Source organism: Melospiza georgiana, chromosome 3 (genome assembly GCF_028018845.1).
Source record: "Melospiza georgiana isolate bMelGeo1 chromosome 3, bMelGeo1.pri, whole genome shotgun sequence".
In the NCBI taxonomy this organism is placed as follows: domain Eukaryota; kingdom Metazoa; phylum Chordata; class Aves; order Passeriformes; family Passerellidae; genus Melospiza; species Melospiza georgiana.
In genome coordinates this window covers 98,452,065-98,471,567 of record NC_080432.1, presented here as the reverse complement: position 1 = coordinate 98,471,567, position 19,503 = coordinate 98,452,065, and the positions used below count along the sequence as shown (strand labels likewise).

General features: G+C 34.5%; 1 protein-coding gene across 2 annotated transcripts in view; it reads left to right on the top strand.

Moving 5' to 3' along the window:
* Positions 1-19,503, top strand: part of CSMD1 (CUB and Sushi multiple domains 1) — a 1,052,613-nt gene that overhangs the window by 996,425 nt on the left and 36,685 nt on the right. For both annotated transcript variants that reach the window (XM_058020501.1, XM_058020500.1), the window contains exons 53-55: positions 3,886-4,059; positions 7,059-7,232; positions 19,030-19,218. In XM_058020501.1, coding sequence (XP_057876484.1) covers positions 3,886-4,059; positions 7,059-7,232; positions 19,030-19,218 — 537 coding nt within the window. The remainder of the gene's footprint in view (positions 1-3,885; positions 4,060-7,058; positions 7,233-19,029; positions 19,219-19,503) is intronic.

The following is a 19,503-nucleotide window of genomic DNA, read 5'->3' as shown; positions in this document are numbered from 1 at the left end:
TTTTGAGTGTGAAAGTCTAAATTTGAGTTACCCTATGCATGCTGCAGAAAGTTTTATTTCTACTACTAAGCTCTTTCTTGTCTCTCTTACATGCTTTCTCATAAAGTATATTAATACCATGGTCTTCAGACACTTAATTTAGATGCAATTAAGAATACAATCCAAGGTCAATGGAGCTATGTAGGCTCCTCCAGAGAGCAATTCAGGAAAGGTAAATTCTTACATTTTAAAGCTAGATGATGTGAATACTGCTAATTGAATATTCCTAAATTTCAAGGACAAAATGCTACAAATTTATTTCAGAGGTGCCTTTAGGACTTACCTTAAGCCTATGAAAATCAGAAGGCAAACATGCAGGGAGCTCTGAATGAGTCTTTCCATTTCAAAGGAATTATAATGAGTTAGAGATGCTTTTTATCTACACTGTACCTGCATGAATATAATTCAAGACATCTATAGATGAAAATAGATACCACTTTATGTTACCCACTGATAAGTGTAGAATTAGTTTGTGATTTCAGGTTAAATGAGTACACTAATTTGTGTATCTAAGGAAAGGGTTTGTCTCTATAGAAAGCTAAAATCAGGGTCTGTAGTTAATGAGCCTAAGGCTCAATTTAAGACCTAAGTTTTCAGTTTGTTAGCATTACATTTGTTAGCATTATTAGTTATACAAGCATAAATATGAATTGGTATGCGAGATTTCTTTCAATTTCACTCCCTCAACAATTAATAATGTCTCTTTCCCCTTTTTCCTTCCAAGAATATTTACAACTATAAATCACAAACCTATGTGTTTTTATGTATGATTTGTGTGTATGGCTGACCACAGGTTCATAGAGGGCACAGGGCAAATTGGAAGCATTTAATTTGCCTTAATCCAACTGCAAAATCAGTAGCACTTAATTGCAGATCAGTGTGTTTTCCTGAAAACATATTTTTCCCTCTGTTTTTACACCTTTCAGGTGGAAAACTACACATAAAAAAATCAAGGGCACACTTAAAATCTGAAGTTAAATATAATTTACTTCATTCAATCTTTTAATTATATGATATTTATAATGCCTTAGATTTATAAGTATGAAAATATGCTGCTGTGGACTATGGTTATGTAAAAATATCTAATTCTTTAATTGATAACTCATAAGTAAATTGCAGTATAATATTATGATATTGACTTTTATTTTAAATTCTTAACTAAAATAAAATAGAATTATTTGTATCTTGCTTTCCAGGTGTTTTAGAATAAAACTGCTGAACCAACCCTGATGCATATGAACAATTTTCTAAATTCTTGAGGGAATATTTTATTTTAAAAAATCCCCTCATGGACTTCTTAATTTTCTTTAATTTTAGTTGATGAGAAAATTACATACATTTTGTGTCATTGCAGTGCTCTTCCAGTTCTTGATATTTTGGAATAGTTAATTTAAATGAGTCAAAATTCCCTGAAAAATCATTAAAAACAGTAGGTGGAATGATCTGTAAATGAAATGACTCACATAATAAGTTCAGCAACTTGTTAAATCCCCATTTAAGAGAAATGCATAATATTTTTCTTTATGCCAGGTGGCACATTTCATCTATCATTCTTCTTGAAATTCCCTGTGGTCCTGTGTTTGTCTTCTGTGCAGCTACTGCTTTTCAATTCTTTACTATTTAGAGCTAGAAAATGAAAAAAAAAATCCAAATGTATTCCTTTCTATTTCACCTCCCTCCCTGGGAAAAAAATGGGGAGAAAATATTAGGAACTAATTTCTAGGCATAGGGAAAATAAGAAAATGATTGGGAACGGGCAGGATGGAAGAATCAAAAGCAAACCTTGATAATCTTACTGCCTTTTCCAGTGACTGTCTCATGAGATGTAGATTTCAGCAGTAGATTTCTTTCACTTTGTGGTTTAGCAAAACTTTTGAAATAGTATGCCCTTGTATCCTTGTCCAAATTGAGAAGACAGGGACTGGATGGGGGGACTGTAAAATGGATGGAAAACTAATTGAGCCAGCAAACTCTAGGGGTATTGTTTCTTGATTCCAAGTGTGACTAGGAGCCAGTAGATGCTGGGGATGAATACAAAGGCCCACACTCTCCAGCTCTGTCCCTCACTGATAACAAATTGGGATGCAGCTGCAGCAAGTTTGAGAGTGACAAAAAATGATGGGAGAACAGTTGATGTGTGGATTCTAGGACTGCTAGACAGAGGGATCTTTAAATTCTGGAGGCATGGCCCAACAGGAAGGTCATAAAGTTCAGGAAAGACAAATACAGAATCCTGCCCTTTGCCTTGAATAATGCCATTTGTGAGTACTCTTGGAACTGACTGGGTAAAAAACAAACTTTGCAGAAAGCACCCAGGTGACTGAGTGGAGAGGCTGGCTAAGAGTTAAAAGTGTGGCCTTGCAGTAAAAATATCATACTGGAGTGTATGAGCACCAGTGTAGTCACCAGGTCATGGTTATTATTTCCTCTTCAGCACTCATGTGGAAAATTGTGTGTGGTGTTTGTGTCCTCCACCATACAAGAGAGATATTGCAAAATGAAGCAAGTTCAGGGGAAGAACCCATTTAGGGGCCAGGGGCTGGAATATCTTTTAGACAAGGAGAGGCTGAGTGAGGCTGGAGGAGAGAGAAGGGTAAAAGGGATCATATTACTAATTTGGACTCAGAAAAATAAGATAAATTATTCCATGACATGTTTCAAGGGTAAAAATATGTTTTCAGTGTCCTCTGTTGCCATATTCTCTGTTGTAAGGGGAAAGGTAGCTGTATAATCAGTGAAAAACTTGCATTCATACTTATTCCTCAAATTTGCAGAATAATACCACAATGTCTTCTTAGAGGTATCAGCAACCCTATAATTAGGATTTTTATAATAATCCTGTGTGTATGAAAAACCTAATAAAATGGTGTATGCTTTATCCTTCAGGTGTTTTAGAGGAGATGTTAGGTGTGAATGAAATATAATGTCTAGAACAATAAAGGGGCTTTATTAGAAAGATGGAATCCCAAAGAAAAGTTGCAAAAAGATGCTGTTGATGAATACTGCCTGCATGAAACAGAAGTGATCAAACCTACACACAACCAATAGTAGCTGCAGATTTGAGCCTTAGGTCCCAGTCCTCACCTCCCCAATGAGAACTTAGCACATGTTTTAGATAAAATTACTGCAGTAATTAATCAGTGTCACCACCAAAAAAAAAAAAAAAAAACCACAAAAAAGAAAAAATCACAAACTTTTTTCTCCTCTTTAATCAGTAAAGAGAAATAGATTTTTTGCTCAGCAATTGTGTTTTCAAACAGAATAAAGAATCCAGAATGAATTAAATCATTACTTGGCTTCCTCACTGCCAAGACTGCTATTATCCTGGAATAATGGATTCTGTAATGTTTTAACAGCAGCTGAAATAAGGAGGAAACAGTGCTGGCAGACATTCATGCCTTCTATCTGGAAAATGCTTATAAATTCGTATTCATGTCAAAATTACAGCAAGTTCTTCTTTATATTGCTTTAAAATTTGTTCAGTACCAACAAAATACCCTACTTCTATTTTTTATTATGGTGAAGTGCCTTAGTAAGGTTGCCTTTTTCCCCACAGAAGTGTGAGGTCTTTAACTCTCAAACTGATACTATTATTTCATCATAGAATTCTCATTTCTCTAATTCATCATTTTCTCCTTCAAAGAAGTAGAAGAAATATCATCTGAAGGTTTTATACCTGAGAATTTGTTCTGCACAGTGCAGTAGTTGACTCTAAACATATTGTTTATTGAAAAGAAAGTTGAAATTTTGTTAGTTTTTTTTCTTGTAAATTTTAGCAAAATTTAAGCAAAATTTATTTTAGCAAAAAAAAATACATGTTTTTGATGGGTTGTTCTTTTATTGTAGCTGGTCACTGTGGCTCACCAGACCCAATTGTAAATGGCCATATTAGTGGGGATGGATTCAGTTATCGTGACACTGTAGTCTACCAGTGTAATCCTGGCTTTCGACTTGTTGGTACATCTGTCCGAATTTGCCTGCAGGACCACAAGTGGTCTGGACAAACTCCTGTTTGTGTCCGTAAGTACAGTTAACTTCTCACTGAATTGTTGCTACTATTTTAAATGTAATTGAATATTAATAGTGGATTGGATGTTCAAAAGGGTTTGGGCTCAGATCAGATGTTTATTGGACCTGTTGTCAGTTACAAGGGTTGTTATGATCGAGTTTCTAACCTAGCATGGACTTGTTAATATTTCCAGTAACTCCTGGTATCTGTTGTTTCAGAAACAGGATGGCATAGGTGCTGAGGGGGCTTGAATAGCAGGCTGCAACCGTGTAACTTAATCTATCACTTTCACTTTGTCCAGGCATAGTTGTAATGCCATATATGGGCTTGCTGAGCCTTTCTCCTATTTTTTTCACCAAGAGTAAAAAATTCCTTTAAGGAGAAAGCTGGACTAGTGTTCATCTTGCATTTCTGATAGTGACTGCCGGCTTTCGCAAATTGGCCTCAAGTTCTCAAATTGACTTATCAATGCAAGCAAGGCATGGCATTGGATTATGCTACATCTGTTATGAGAGATGTTAACTTTTTGTAGCCTTTACTATTTTCTCAATTTACCTGTTTTTGAAAATCTCAGAATTAAGTGCTAGAATTGCGGAGTCTTTCCTTCTCTAATTCTTCCTAATTTGTGTGGCAGATTATTTGACATTTTCTGAACCATCAGCCATTAAATCAGTCAAGTCAATTTTATCCACTTTTTATTTTATTACTTTATTATTTAGTTTATTTTATTTCTCTTTAATTTTAGTTTTATTAAAGAACCTCATTTTTATACATACTTTTTATTTTTCATAGAGAATTTATATCAATTATTTCAGTGTTGCTTTTTTTAAGATGTCTGTAATTCAGGCATAAATATTGTCTGCACAGAGAATCACTAAAATGGTCAGGTTTTCTGTTCAATACATAACAAATTTCTAAATGTTCAGTATTTTCTTTATTAGGGTAAAATGAAAATTTTTACATGTATACAGTCGCAGAAAATACCTACCAAGTGTAGTTATTTTTAAAATCCTGTTTATATCTTCAAGTGATTTATATTCATTAAAGGAGTCCCAACTAGCATTATTACTATTAGTGCATTCATTTGACTGTGCAGTGAATAAAATCCTTCTCAAAGAAAAGGGCAAAGCTGTTAGGGCATAGGAGGGGCAGGAGGCTGCTCCTTTTTATATGGACGTTATTGTTACCATTATGAGAAGAACTGGCATCAGGTTCTGTTATTAGAGTTTGCCTACTGTTTTCCATTGCAAGATGGTTTTCTTTTTCTTAGAACACTGCCAGACTAAAAAGCCATGCAAGATGACTTGGTTTATGTCAGTGTCCAAACTTTAGGAGATTTTCCTCCTTTGATTAATTTACTTAAGAAATTCCCATAACAATGAGACTATTATTTCTGAGACGTAAAGTGAAAACTTACTGTTCACCAATGCTAGGAATGTATTATACTGAAATATTTTTCTGACTGAGCATTGTGGAGCCTGAGCTAGAAATATGGCTGTGGTGGGTTGACGTTGTCTGGATGCCAGGTGACCATTGAACAACTCTCACTCCCTCTTCAGGAAGGCAGGGGAAAAATATAAGATGGCAGCTTACTAAAACAAAAGAAATATTTGCATGTGCAAGCAAAGAAAATAAATTTTTCCTTTTCTACTTCCCATGAGCAAGCAATGTCTGGATGCATCCTAGGAAAGAGGGCCTCAGCACGTGTAACAGTGGCTCCAAAACATGCATGTAAATAATGGATGATACCTCCCCTCCTTCCCTGCTGCCACCCTGCCTGCCCCTTCCTCCTCCTCCCTCTTGGCTTTTATATCTGAGCAATCATACAGTATGGAACAGTTAGCTTTGGTCAGCTAACCTGGTTATATCCCCTTGTGAGGTTGAGACATTCCCAGCCTATGGGTGGGAAGGTGGAATGTTGGGGAAACATCAGTGATGCTGTGCAGTGCTGCTCGGCAGTAGCAAAACAGTCGAGTGTTCTCAACACCTTTCCAGCTAATGATACAAAGTACAGCACCGTAAGACATCCATCTCAGCTAGATCCAATACAGTAGTAGAGCTATTACAAAGACATTAGTTGTGCCCCTGAAAATTTGCCCCACATTGGTCTTTATTTTGTGAGCTTTTTACAGAAAATCACATCTTTTTATATTTTTAATTTACTTTGAAAGGATTTTTAGATTTGTAAAGTACCAGGTGTCATCTTAAATAATGACACCTAAAGAAGCACTTGTAGTTCTCCACCCATGACTACTTAACATTCTTAGTTTCACATGCAAGTCAGCCTCCTTCATCTTGCAAAATTTGTGACACACAGATCTTTCCCCGTCTCTCTACTGGATAATCAGTTGGACCACACTTTAGATAATACTTGGGTATTTTCTGAAATGTCTTTCCATTTGCAACTTATTGATAGTTAAGAGGAAATAAGAAGATTTATGCTTAGTTCCTTGTGAGTAGCATCACAACAAAATCAAAAGAAAAAATAAACCCGTGTATAGATTATTTATTCAAGTACGATAAACATCACTAGTACAGAGTTGGGAAGTTCTGTGTTTGTGCATGTGTGCATATGTACATTCTGATTTTCCAGTTAGTATCTATGGTTTTATATCTTTTTCTGTAATATTTTAATATCTTGTCACATGGAAAACTAGAGTTTGACCATAATAAGCCTATGTTATAAGTTATGTTTTAGCAAAATCAACACACATAATATATAATGGGAAAGATTTACTCCCCAAAATTATTTATTTATAGTCATAACAAAATGAGATTAAAAGAATCACTACTTCAGCAAAGCAATGCAAGACCTTTGAAACTGGAATGCTTCAGAATGTTCTGAAATAGTGCATCAAATTTTTTTGGCTCTACTACATGTTTAAGCTTGATGGGGAAAAAAAACCCCAAAATCAAAAACCAAAATGGCAAGGAAGCTCCAACCTGCAAGTGGTTCCATGGATCAGTGCCTTTCACTGAGGTGCTAACCTGCATATTTTTCTTCTAACAGCAATCACATGTGGACATCCTGGGAATCCAGCTCATGGAATGACCAATGGCAGTGAGTTCAATTTAAATGATGTGGTAAATTTTACCTGCAACACTGGATATTTACTTCAGGGTGCTTCTCGAGCGCAGTGTCGAAGCAACGGGCAGTGGAGCAGCCCTTTACCCAACTGCCGAGGTAAGAGTTTTACCCTGCCTCAAAATGCTCAAAAAAAACTCACAAGCCTGTGCTTTAGGAACTTCTTTTCACCTTTATTTGAGTTTCTGCATTTCTATACTAGAGTTTGTCGTTACAGCTGACTGTTGGGGAAGCTGAGATTTTCAGTATTTTTTTCCTCAAAGTTATCAGATTGCAATTATCAGCATTTAGTTTATAGACATATACAGTGAACTTTGTATCACAGAAGTTATATTACATCGATAAATCACAGTTGCCTATCTAGACAGAATTATGTGCATTTTAATATAGTTTTCACAAATGGTCATTATGAAATTGAATATTTATGTATAAAAAGACTATGAATTCTTTTTTTTCCTAGCAATACCTGACAGATGTGAAACCTGATTTTTTTTACCCCACCAAAAAAAAAAAAAAAAAAAAAAAAAAAAAAAGGGGGATAAAGTAAGATTTAAGTTTGCTTGGTTTTTTTTTGCAAGGACATCTGAGTTTGATTTCTGGTGTGCTATGGGTAAAGTGGAGGTGTTTGAGAGATGAGAATGAAGCAAAAGTTTGTGTTATGAGAAAATCTGTATCAAATGAACATATTAGGAAAAAACATTTTAAAATGCAATCTACAATTCTCAGATTGAATTCTTTATCCAGATCCCAGTAATGTAATTAAGATTTAAACTCTCTGAAATTAACCTTTTTTTTACTCCTTCTGTTTTTGACCAATGTTTTTATTTATTTTCTTTAATTTTTGGCTATTGTTGCAGAATATGGAGCTAGCATCTCGTCTTTGGTCTGTTCCACCAATATCTTGATCAGACACCTAAAATCAGCTCACTAGTTTAGTGTTTTTATGTTATATGCCCTAAAATAACTTCTACTGGTACAGTACATGCTTTCTCAATGCTGAGTCCATTAAGATACTGATATTTAATGATATTTTGAAACATTTTCTTTTGAATCACTGAGGCAGACTGAGTATCTTCTGACCAAATCATAGATGCAAACTGACAGAGAAGTGAAGGCTGGACATGAGGTAAATCATGTAAGATATACTGAAAGATCTCAAAGGCCTGGGGAAAACTTTTTGAGATACTCTATATCCTTCAATGCCCTTTTTGTGAGGGGTCTGGAAGGAAACGTGTTTTAATGGCTATAATTTACAAATGTTGTTCCTGGTCATATTCAAACCTGGAATTATCTGGGTTCATTTATAAATGTTAATAACAGTGCTGATTTCCAAATATCTAAACCAAAAACAAATTAAAAAATGCTTAGTGTATGGAAACAATCTGATCGCTATGTCTGCTATGAAACATGCAATGAGATAGAACACAAAAATATCTCCAGAAATTCAGTGGTTACTGAGCTTTACTTGAGTATTTTTTTTTCACTAGACAAATATTAGAACAGTGTAAGTACTATGCTTTTGTTCTTTGTATCATCTTTTATAGGCTAAAGGAAATTGCAGGCAGCAAAGTCATTCTAAGGATACAACATTGGAATTGAAGATCATGTAATAAGAACTTAACTTCAGCTATTGTGCTTTTATTATCTCCACCTGTTGGTTTATTAAAAATCTTATTGTACTACAACTGTTGTTTCCAAGAATAATAATTATCTTTTGTGATTAGCCCATCATAATGTTTCAGAGATAGCTGATGCAATTTCAGGCTCACTGTGTGTGGAATTAGATCTTTCATTCTCATTAAAACAATAAAGAGATGGCAATTCACTCAGTCACTACCCTCAGAATTTATTCAAGTGAGTTAACTAACATAGCAATATAATTATTGGAACAGAGAAACAAGAGTTAGCAAACTGTTCCTATTTAGGCTCATGGGTTTTTTCCCTTTTATACTGTTTTCTTTTGCTGCACTTAAGTCTGTCTCATCTGTGAGGCATTTAAGTAAGGTTTTATTAGTTGGAAACACATACTTTTTCACTTATACCATAGATTCAATCAGAATCTGCTCTGTTTGACTGCCAGAGGAAGAGACAGGACAGCTTTACTGAAGTTCAACCACGTTGAGTTACTCAGCTATTTACATGGAACTTCATTGCATTTATTACAAGAAAAACAATCTAAATGAAAGCAAGGAGAAACAATGCAAAGACTAAGAAGATTTTTTTTAAAAAGAACATAAGAATTAGGATGCTTACAGTTACTACAACATTATTTCAGTGGTCTCTCCTGTCTATTTTTGTTTTCCTTTTAAAATTTATTCACAGGAATTAAAGTTTGAGGCCAGTTTATGGTCTGAAATCCTGTTTAGGGATGGTAGTTTTCTGAAAGGAATGAGTATTATAGATCCAACTCTGCCAAGATCCATTCACTTAAGAATGGTAAACTCCTGCCAGAATGGAATGGCCCAGAGTTCTCTTAGCTTGGTGTCTGCAGTTTTGGCTATTATCATGCAGGTGGTGAGAAGCTGGACTTTTGCCATTCTCTCACTGTTTCTTCACTTCATTCCTCTCTTCACTTAGTATTTCTTTCTCTATAGCAAGATATATTTTTCAGTGACTGCCTTGTATCTCTTCCATCATGAACTGCAAGGATCTGTCCAATTTCATCACCTGCTGCATTCACCCTGCTAAAACCCAGAGTGCTTTCCTGCTGATCATAGCACTGCAGCTGCTCACCTCTGTGACCGAGCTTAACTGATTTAAAGGGTTTGAAAAAGTTGTCATGAAGTTTGCAATTTTTCCAAAAAATCTCTCCTAATGGAGAGTAATATACTGTCTAATGTAACAATAGCTGTTGTAAATGTATTTGTTCACCAGAAGATACTTAGTTGTACTGTAAAGGGAATATTCAATATCCAAATCAGCTAAAGCATATCAGTGTTAGAGTAGTTCTATACCATTCTCCTAGTACGTGCATCTCTGATCTAGAAATATGGGGGATAGGTCCTTCAATTATATGAAAATTTAAAGTGCTGTAATATAATTGCCTTGATAATTGGCGTTGTTTCTCATTTTGGGTTAGGGTGGTTGGTTGACCTTGCAGTTAGTATGTAGTATCTTTGCTGTTCCTGCTCACTTTTCTTCTCTGGCACAGGTTGCAGAGAGTATCTACTCCCTCGTGCACTGCCTTCTCCTCTAAACTCAATGTTCCCTTTCTTACTTCTCACTGTTGTGTGTGTGTGTGGCTTCCACTCTCTGGTGTATTCTGCCCTTTCCTAAATATATCTTCAGAGAAACAAACTTTCTCATGGCTCACATCTGATTTGAAGAGAGACTGAGAATTGGGGCTGTTCAGCTTAGGGAAGAGAAGGCTCAGGGAAATGTTTCTTATCGTATATACGTATCTAAGGGACAGTGTAAAAAAAGAGGTTCAGACTTCTCAGTGGTGTTCACTGAAAATATGTGATGCAAAGGGTACAAAATCAAACATAAGAAAAAACTTTTTAAGTGTGAGGGTGATAAAACACTTGAATAAATTTCCCAGAGACATTGTGGATTTTCCATTCTTACAGCTATTCAAAACTGAACTGGACAAAGCCCTGGGCAAAGTGTTTAGTTGTCACTTCCAAGTTCAATTATCCTTGTATACATATGATGACTAAAGACCATATATATACACCAGCAATATTCCTATGTCAAATTTGGTGTTAGTGAATTGATTAGAACTTACCTAAAGCAAGTAATAGCGCTTTTTCTGGCATAAGCCTTTACTTCTAGAATTGCATGGAAAGCATTTATTTTGAAGTTCATTGTTTTAACAATGAATTATGAATTTGTTTACAAAGAAAGTAAATCTTCCAGCTCTTTAAATATCCTGCTGGGAAAGGATAGCTTCCTGGCAAACTCGTATCATTTAATTCAACTGAGATTTTACATATGACCTTTCTTTCAAACCTCGGTTGAGTTCAGCTGAGTCAATAATGAACTTGGCTTTGTTTGGCTGACTGTACAGCAAATGCTACAAATTAAAGACTGCTACTTGAAGCTTTTGCAGAGTTTATTTATTTTTTTTAATTTATGTTGAAACTGAGCTGTTATATGTGCATACGAAACCTTGATATTTTAGGAAAATAAATCTGGCGCAGTTCTTAGGCACCCTTTTGCAATGATACATTGCTTCTCTCTGTTGTGTCAAGAGTAGGTTAACAGTTAAGTAATCAAAGACAGGAAATTTAGTAAGGAAGTTAAATGGGAGGTTTTGGAGAAGAAAAAAGTAATGCACACAAAAGATCACATTTGCTATTTAAGATCTGCATGATAAAAACTTGTATGAAAAAAAGGATTTTAATGTTTGTATTTTATTTCCTAAATGCACTGCAAACACTGAATTGTTTTGCAATGATATTTTCCCCTATTCCAGAATGCTTTTGTGTCTGTTTTGGCTTAGTAAGTAAAACCTTTTATGTCTGAAAATCTACATTTTTTTTAGCATTTTTTTGGACTTGTGTTCTGAGGTAATGTTATTCTTAAAATACCCATGCCTTGGGGAAACTGTGTTCATGCTGTTTCTCTCACAAGTGAAAAAGAGCATGTTGTGATGTTAAGGTACTTTGTGAGATAGAAGCCCCAATTTTTTAAAAATTATTTAAACATTAATGTGTATTTTAAAAATTGTATTTAATCCTTTTGATGGACTCAGTATTTTCTAAAGATTGGCGACAACTTTTTCTGTAATGTGAAGGTCTCTGAAATATGTCTTTAAATTCATCATTTAAATTCATCATTATCCACATGGATTCTATCTTTACTTTTATTTATTTGATAAAGAACAGGTCAAGTAGGTAGTTTACTTGCCTTTAAACTGGAACCAAATGGCATCAGAAAAATTACAATACCCAGATCTCTATTCTCTGCTGCAAACCTGCCTGCAGAGCTTGGTGCAGCCTGGATGCGCTACCCCAGAAGTAGTTATGACTATATTAAATCCTAAGCCAAGTATGTTCACTGTTTTGGTTTTTTTTTTTTTCCATTAGCAGTTTGGAACCACTTTCCATTTAGTCTTTGGAAGCACAGAAAGCCAATCTCCATTCTTTCTACTTGTCATAATAATTCCTAACCACCAAAATGAGAACTGAATCAGGTGGTCTCATCAGGGCTCTGCACTCCTGATTGCACTGCAGGTCATTTCTTCACATATTATGCCTGAAGCAAGAACTGCTGTATTAAACACCACACTTTCTGCCTGTATTAAGGCAGACTTATATTCATAATCTCTTCCAGGAAAAGTGAATATCCTTTGCTACTGTTTCCTTCAGAATTCCTTTTATCTTTTTATAAATGAGATTTAGGAGCTTTCCTCCTGTTAGAAATATGTTTCTAAAGACCAGAAAAACTTCGATGGGAAGATTCATTTGGCAAAGTTGCATAGGTTTGAGTTAGCTCACATTGTCCAGCCTGTGTCAGTAAGTCCAGGCTATTTGTTAGTAATAAAGAATTCAGTTCTCTATTTATACTGCATTTGTGCTGAATTTCTAAATTGAAAGGTTTATCTTTCTTTATCTCATTGGTATTAGATTCTTGAAAAGTTTAATTAGGCTTTTATGTCTTATCCAGATACTGGTATCTAGAAAGAATTGCTAATTTTATTGTGTTCTATTTAGTGGCTATGTCATTTGAATCAGTGGTAATATGTTCCACTCCTTCACTGACAAGAAAAATAACCTTTCTGATGGCAGCTGATAGACTGAGATTGGTGACCAATTCTTCTCATCCAAAGATAAAGCAGCTTTAGGAATTTAGGCAGTTTTCAATCTGTGGAGTAAAGGATTTGTATAAGCTGAGAATTGCATTTTGTTCAGTTTTGTTTTTTCCAGAGTCAGAGGCCTTTGTTGTGACTTATTTACACTTCAATGTCAGATATGCCTAATCTGTTCATATTGATAGCATGTTGATATTCCTCAGAAGGATAACTTGTACTTGAGTGAGTTTCCTTAATAAGGAGGTGGAGTGCCATGGGGGATGCCTTACAGTGTCTGAGATATTCTCTTGATCTGGCAGAGATGCCCCTCTCTGGAGTGAAAACAGCCTGGGGATCAGGCAAAGACATTTCAAAAGGTAGTAGAGACATCTTTTGAGGCAGTTGAAGAGGTCCTCATCCAGGTGAAAAACAATGCTCAGATTAATAAAGAATCTGAAGAAAAAGACTGTAAGTCATGATCCCAGAGTTTGTAACATTCTGACAAAACCTATTGTGTTAATACTACTTGTACATAAATGCCTAAAAATTAGTTTTGCATACAGAAAACACAAGAGTAAATAACAGGTAAGTACTTTGTCTTTCTGATCAATTTGCAATTGCAATACCTGGCAAAATCTGAGAAGTTTTCATTCTTGTTTATTGTTGACTTTGCCTTGTCCTTTAGTAAAATTCCATTTACTGGCAATTTTGTCATCATGCTTTCACAAGGAGAGCTTTCTTTCTTTTTATTGGCAGCATTTTTAAAAACTTTTTAGAAAATCAGAGTGAATTCTCCAGTCTTCATTCACTCTAGTGTTAATCCCTAAACATTTTCTAGATACCAACATTAATGCAATACTTTTTGCATAAATTTTTATTTAAAATCTGTTGATAATATATGAAAGTTTATTAAAAAAGCTTAAGATAGTTTCTGTCAAATAAAAAAAAAGGAGAACAAGAAACGAAATACTGTGAATGATGAACTTTTTGATGATCATTCAACTTCTTAACAGAAAGCTGCCCTGGAGGACTCTGACATGGTCTTTTAACTTTGTCCTCAAGGGTTTGAATCTACTCAGTGTGAGGTTCCAAAGTTATCAGGGCAGACTTGGAGTATTCTCCAGCTTTTCTCAGAAGACTTAACCAAGAGTGACAGAATTCATTGCCCATGCAACTCTTGACAGGTGTCATTGAGAGGGAGCAATCTCCATCTACTCTCTCTGTGATTTATAATTGAGTCCCCAGGGTGAAAGGCAGTTGGGGAAATACTGCCTTGGTTCTGTACGCCAGCCAACTCAAATTCTTTTCTAAAGTACTCCTCTCTGCAGCCGTTCTTAGCAGCACATTTGTGTGTATATTTAAAAACTGATAGCTGATCTTAAGTGGCACTGCAGGCATAATTGTGGTTACTTTTTAACTTGAGGGATCGTATTCTCTTGCATAATCATTTGGTAAAAATTCATGTATGATGCAAGGATTTTTTTCACAGAGCACATGCTTAAATTATGCATTTGGTGACTGTTTTGTATTTCATTCATCACTGAGCTGTCTAAACAGATACTGCTGGTATTGAAGTGAAAACTCTGAATCACACAGAAAAATTGATTCTTTGGGACTGCAATATATTCCTTGAACATTACATATTTCTGGTCTGCATAGAGAATTAACTTTTTCTGTTCTCCCTATCGACTTGCAAAAATAGTTCAGTTAAAATTGCTTTTGGGTGGCTTTGGGGCAGCATATCTTCATGAAGCAAAGTTCCTTTTAATTTCTAATACTGACTTCCCATAATAAGCAAGCTTGGCACAACTGCCTGTTAAACCAAATATTTTGTTTTAAACATTTATATTTGATTTTGTTTTCTGTTAATAATCTCAACTTCACTAAAAAAAGGGACAGCTCATATGAATGTTGGTTAAAAATTAAACCTAGGTAGAGAATTAAAGGATCCATAGAATATTCGAAAACAGTTGTATTCATGAATCTACAAAACCTTTAATAAATAAGAATTTTTAACAAGCAGCAGATTTTTCTTCTTTCAATAGACTATTCTGAGATTGAAATAATTTGAACTATATACTTTCAATGTTCTCTTTCAACTAATCTAGTGCATATTTGAGTTCAATAGCAATGATTTTCTCTAAATTGCAGTGAAACAAAAGCACTTTTTGTATTTTCTTTTGAACAAATTCTAAAAAGGCATTTCACTGTTTATTTTTCCGCTTTTTCTTTTACATATTTTTATCTGTACCGCATTTCCCTGTTTATCCTTTTGATCCAGAAATAAAATAAGCAGTCAATATTCTAGTTTAAAAAAATAGCACTTTCTGATATTCTGGAGTTCCCACAACTCACAAATGAGATTTCTATGTGGCTGATAGTTTATGATACTATGATGAGTTGTCTACACTTTTGTTCTGGAAGGCACTTTCTTTTAAAGGTTTGTGCCTGTAGATCTCTACTGTCCTTCCCATTCAATCAAAGAGAATACCAGAGCATGTGCAACTTCATTCTCAGACAAAACAACAATAACAGCAATAAAACCAAAAATGAAACCAAATAAACAAACAAAAACCTTAAACAAATGAAAAACCCCTAAATAAAACCACCAAACAAAACCACCCAAAAATCACACCAGAAAGTAAACTAAAAATATGGATATCACGAAAAAGGATTCTTCTTACATCATAAGAAACTTAATCTGATAAACAACATGAATCATGTCCTACAGCTTGGGAAGAATTCAGTAGTAAGTTTACTCATGCAAATTTGCACTAATTTTGTGTATTCATTAATGACATTTTACTGTAAAAGTGGATGTCCTGTTTAAGCTGTAAATTCCCAGTTTATAGTGCTATATTCCTTAGATAAAACAAATTTGGATGATATTAAATGCAGACTACTAAACATGCATCTGTACTGTAGATCTCTGTGAGTATAGCAAGGAGTTATATTTGTATGAGGATAAATTTTTCTAAGATTTTAAATATGATTGCTATATTGATAAACTGATATTAATTCACCTTTGGACTATTGGCAGAGAAATGTGATTATTATTTTTCCACAGGATTTTACATATATTGTTACAGCCATAAAGCACAATTCCATCTTTTTTTATCTGTGTCATGTAAGGGGAGAGCTGGTCTTGAAGGTGTAGTTGCTAGAACAGGTAGGTGTCAGTGGAATGGACAGGTGTTATTTTGCCATAGTTACTTTTTGATACAAGCTTTTGTTGGAAAATGGTGCACTGATTATAACATGGGTATAGGTCTCAAGAAGACCTGAATTCAGTTCTCTACCAGTACAAATATTCCATACAACTCTGGACTTCATTTTTTGATGTGGTGGATCACAATAGTGGCATTGTGTAACTGTGAGGTGGGAATCAAATTACCATAAAAATAGTTTTAGCTTAATAAAAATATTTTTAAATATTCACTTCTGTGTCTGAAATTAAATCAATATGTATTTTTGAATTAAACACTGCCTGATGTGGGAGCTGACTTGCTTCTACTTATTTAGATGGTTTTTCATTTGAACCAGGTGGTACATTCACAGGAATTGTTTGGCACAGGGCTCAGGGGGTAGTATGGACAGGAGGATCATTCTTCATGAGCTGTTCAGAGAAATTCACTCTGTTCTGGAGAGTAGCAGCGCACAGTGGCATAGACTGAGCCACCATCTACTGGCCTCATGCCAGAAAACAAGTGCTGGCTTTCTTTAATTCACATTGATACAGATGTGTATTCAAACGTTTAAGAACACGTATACATGTACGTGGAAAAATTAAGTGTAAGGATGTGTTTGTACAAGGCAACTTATAACTATGCAGAGGATGCAGGCTAGTTCCAAAAGCAGAAACTTCACAGCAGCATCCACCCAGCACTGCACTGTGTCTAATTGCCGAGGAAACAGGGTTAATCAGGATGCAGATTGTGCTGTTTCTGGGAATTGTGCTGGTTTCTGTAAGAAAGGATTGTACTGTGAGTACATATGAGCTCCTTCAGATCTAGCTTAATGTTTTGGTAAGGTAACCTGTCAGTGGACTCTGCATTTTACAGACTTTCATGTGTCCCTATTCTACAATGATAGTTATATTGCCAGTGCAAGAATTAGACTTAGCTGACAACGATGAGTTACTGTGGAAAAAAAGCAGTAACAAAGAATGTGTCATGTAACAGAAAAAAGCATTTTCTCTTCATAATACTCTTAAATAGAGATCTTCAGAAGAAAGGATTTTTGGAGCTCTTCAAAGCAAGACTTCCACATCCAAATTTTTTGCAGTTTTCGAAGAGCTGTGAGATATTAGGACTTGATATTTTTCCCTGTCTTATGGAACAGAAAAAAATAACCAAGAGCTAAAAAGGTTTTTTTTTTTCTGTCAATGAAATCTTATGTAAACATATACTTATTTAACCTGCATTTATCTGATTTCTGTATAAAATGTTAGGATTATAACACGATGTTTAAATAAGAGTTTTTTATATGAAATATAAACTAAACTATTGTAATGTAAGCTGAATGTAACTTCTCTGTTGAATTATTTCATAGGATTCACCATAAATCAAATAGGAATAGTTTCAGTTAGGAGACTAAAGTTTTATTACTGCTCAGGGACACAAAAAAATGCAAAACAACAAAATGATCTCTTTCATTGAACATAATTCTTCCACGTAATACCTTTCTAATGCTTTGTGTTAATCATTGTAATACCTAATTTTTTTAAAAAAATTGACTTTTCCATGTAATTGTATTTTCAGTGTTTTTAATAACAATTGGTACATGAAAAATAGGTTTCTTTATGCCAAGAAGAGTTCTTTTCCCCAAATATTACTTCTAAAATAATTTTTATGAAGAAAAACTTTAGGTTCATAGATTCATTCATTCTTTAGACCAAGGTATATGTTTGTTTAGAATTGTGAGGTTAAAATTATGAACATTTAACACTTTTAAGAACATCGCTTTAAATGATAAAGATAAATAAATTAAAACTGGATTTTGCTCCAGATTAAATTTAAGAATGTTAGAATTTTTCTAAAATCCTGATGCTTTTTAGCTGATTGAATGAAATGTCCCTTCAATGAATGAGTATTTGCACAGGATGTCTTGTTCTAGGGTATTGCCTATTTATCACATTTAAATCTTATGTATGGTAAAATTTAAGCTTTTGAATAAAAGGAGCAAAAAGCAGTCCATTGAAGACTATGTATATCTTACTTCTAAAATTATAATCTTATCCATATTTTGTCCATTGATTTATTTTTCATGAGAATTGATTTGAACTAAATGACATACTTGAAAAGTAGATTCCTGTGGTTCTTTGATGAGCTTCAATTTATTATAAGAATTATATTGTAAGTGGGATTTTTAGTTTATTTATACTCTTATCTGAAGAATGAAGATGGGAGGGGTGGAGTAGGTGTTTGTAACTTTTCATATAGTTTTCAGATCAACAGACAACAAAACTGAGTGTTTTAAAAAGTCCCTTCTAACCCAAGCTTTTGAATGAATCTATGACTCTGTAATCACTGCAAAGTATAAAATGAAGGGGTGGGGACAGTAGCTACTCTTTATATAAAAACAAAACAGCAATGAAAATACCCATAATTTTTTATGTTTTTAATGGCTATCTGAAAAAATTACTTCATGCTTTTTGGTGCTTACCCTCACTCCTGCTCCCCTATCAAGTATTTGATTTTCACTGTTGTCCTTTACCTGTCCTACACATTAATAGCAGAAAATTTCCTTAATATTTGAAGCAAATTTTCTCATTAGAGTAAAATTTTTAAAAAAATTAAATGTCAAAGTGTTATTTTAACTGTTGCTTCACATAAAAATTATGTAGAATTCCAAACTAAGCCTGCCAAGGGAATGATTAAAAAATCCCTCCAATTTCTCTTTCGTCTTTGAACCACTTGTATACTTGATAGTATGTATCTTGTCCAAGATTATTAAAAGAACTGGAATAAATTGTAGTATTACCTTCAAAGCAAAAAGATCTAGTGTCTTACTTAGGGGTCAATATTTCTGATATTTAAATCAAATAATACCCGCAAAGGAACCGTAGATGAACCACAGTCGCGAGCTTCTATTGAAGCAATGAAAATCATTGCTGTACTTATTGCTGTTACGCCTCAGCCATGAAAACTGTTTGTCTTACAGTGGTGAACTGCTCTGATCCTGGCTTTGTGGAGAATGCAATTCGTCACGGACAGCAGAATTATCCTGAAAGTTTCAAATACGGAACGAGCGTGGCGTATCATTGCAAGAAGGGCTTTTATCTCTTGGGCTCATCTGCACTGACCTGTAAAGCCAATGGGTTATGGGACAGATCATTGCCAAAGTGTTTGTGTAAGTGTCCATTTGATTGGATTAGCATTAAAGAGTTGTACATGATTTTAAATCGTGATAGAAAAAAGTGTGGCCATCTATTAAGGAACAATGTGGACTTTGAGATCAATAATTTGCAAATTTTACATCTCAGAAAGGAAAGATTAAGACAGAATATCATGCAACTTACCATTATTAAAAATGTGTTTCCAGGGAACTGTGAAACTATTATTTCAAATGCCAAAAGTCAACAATAATTTTCCCTATTGGTAAATTGTTAAGGTGTCCGGAAAGAGCTAGGGAAAT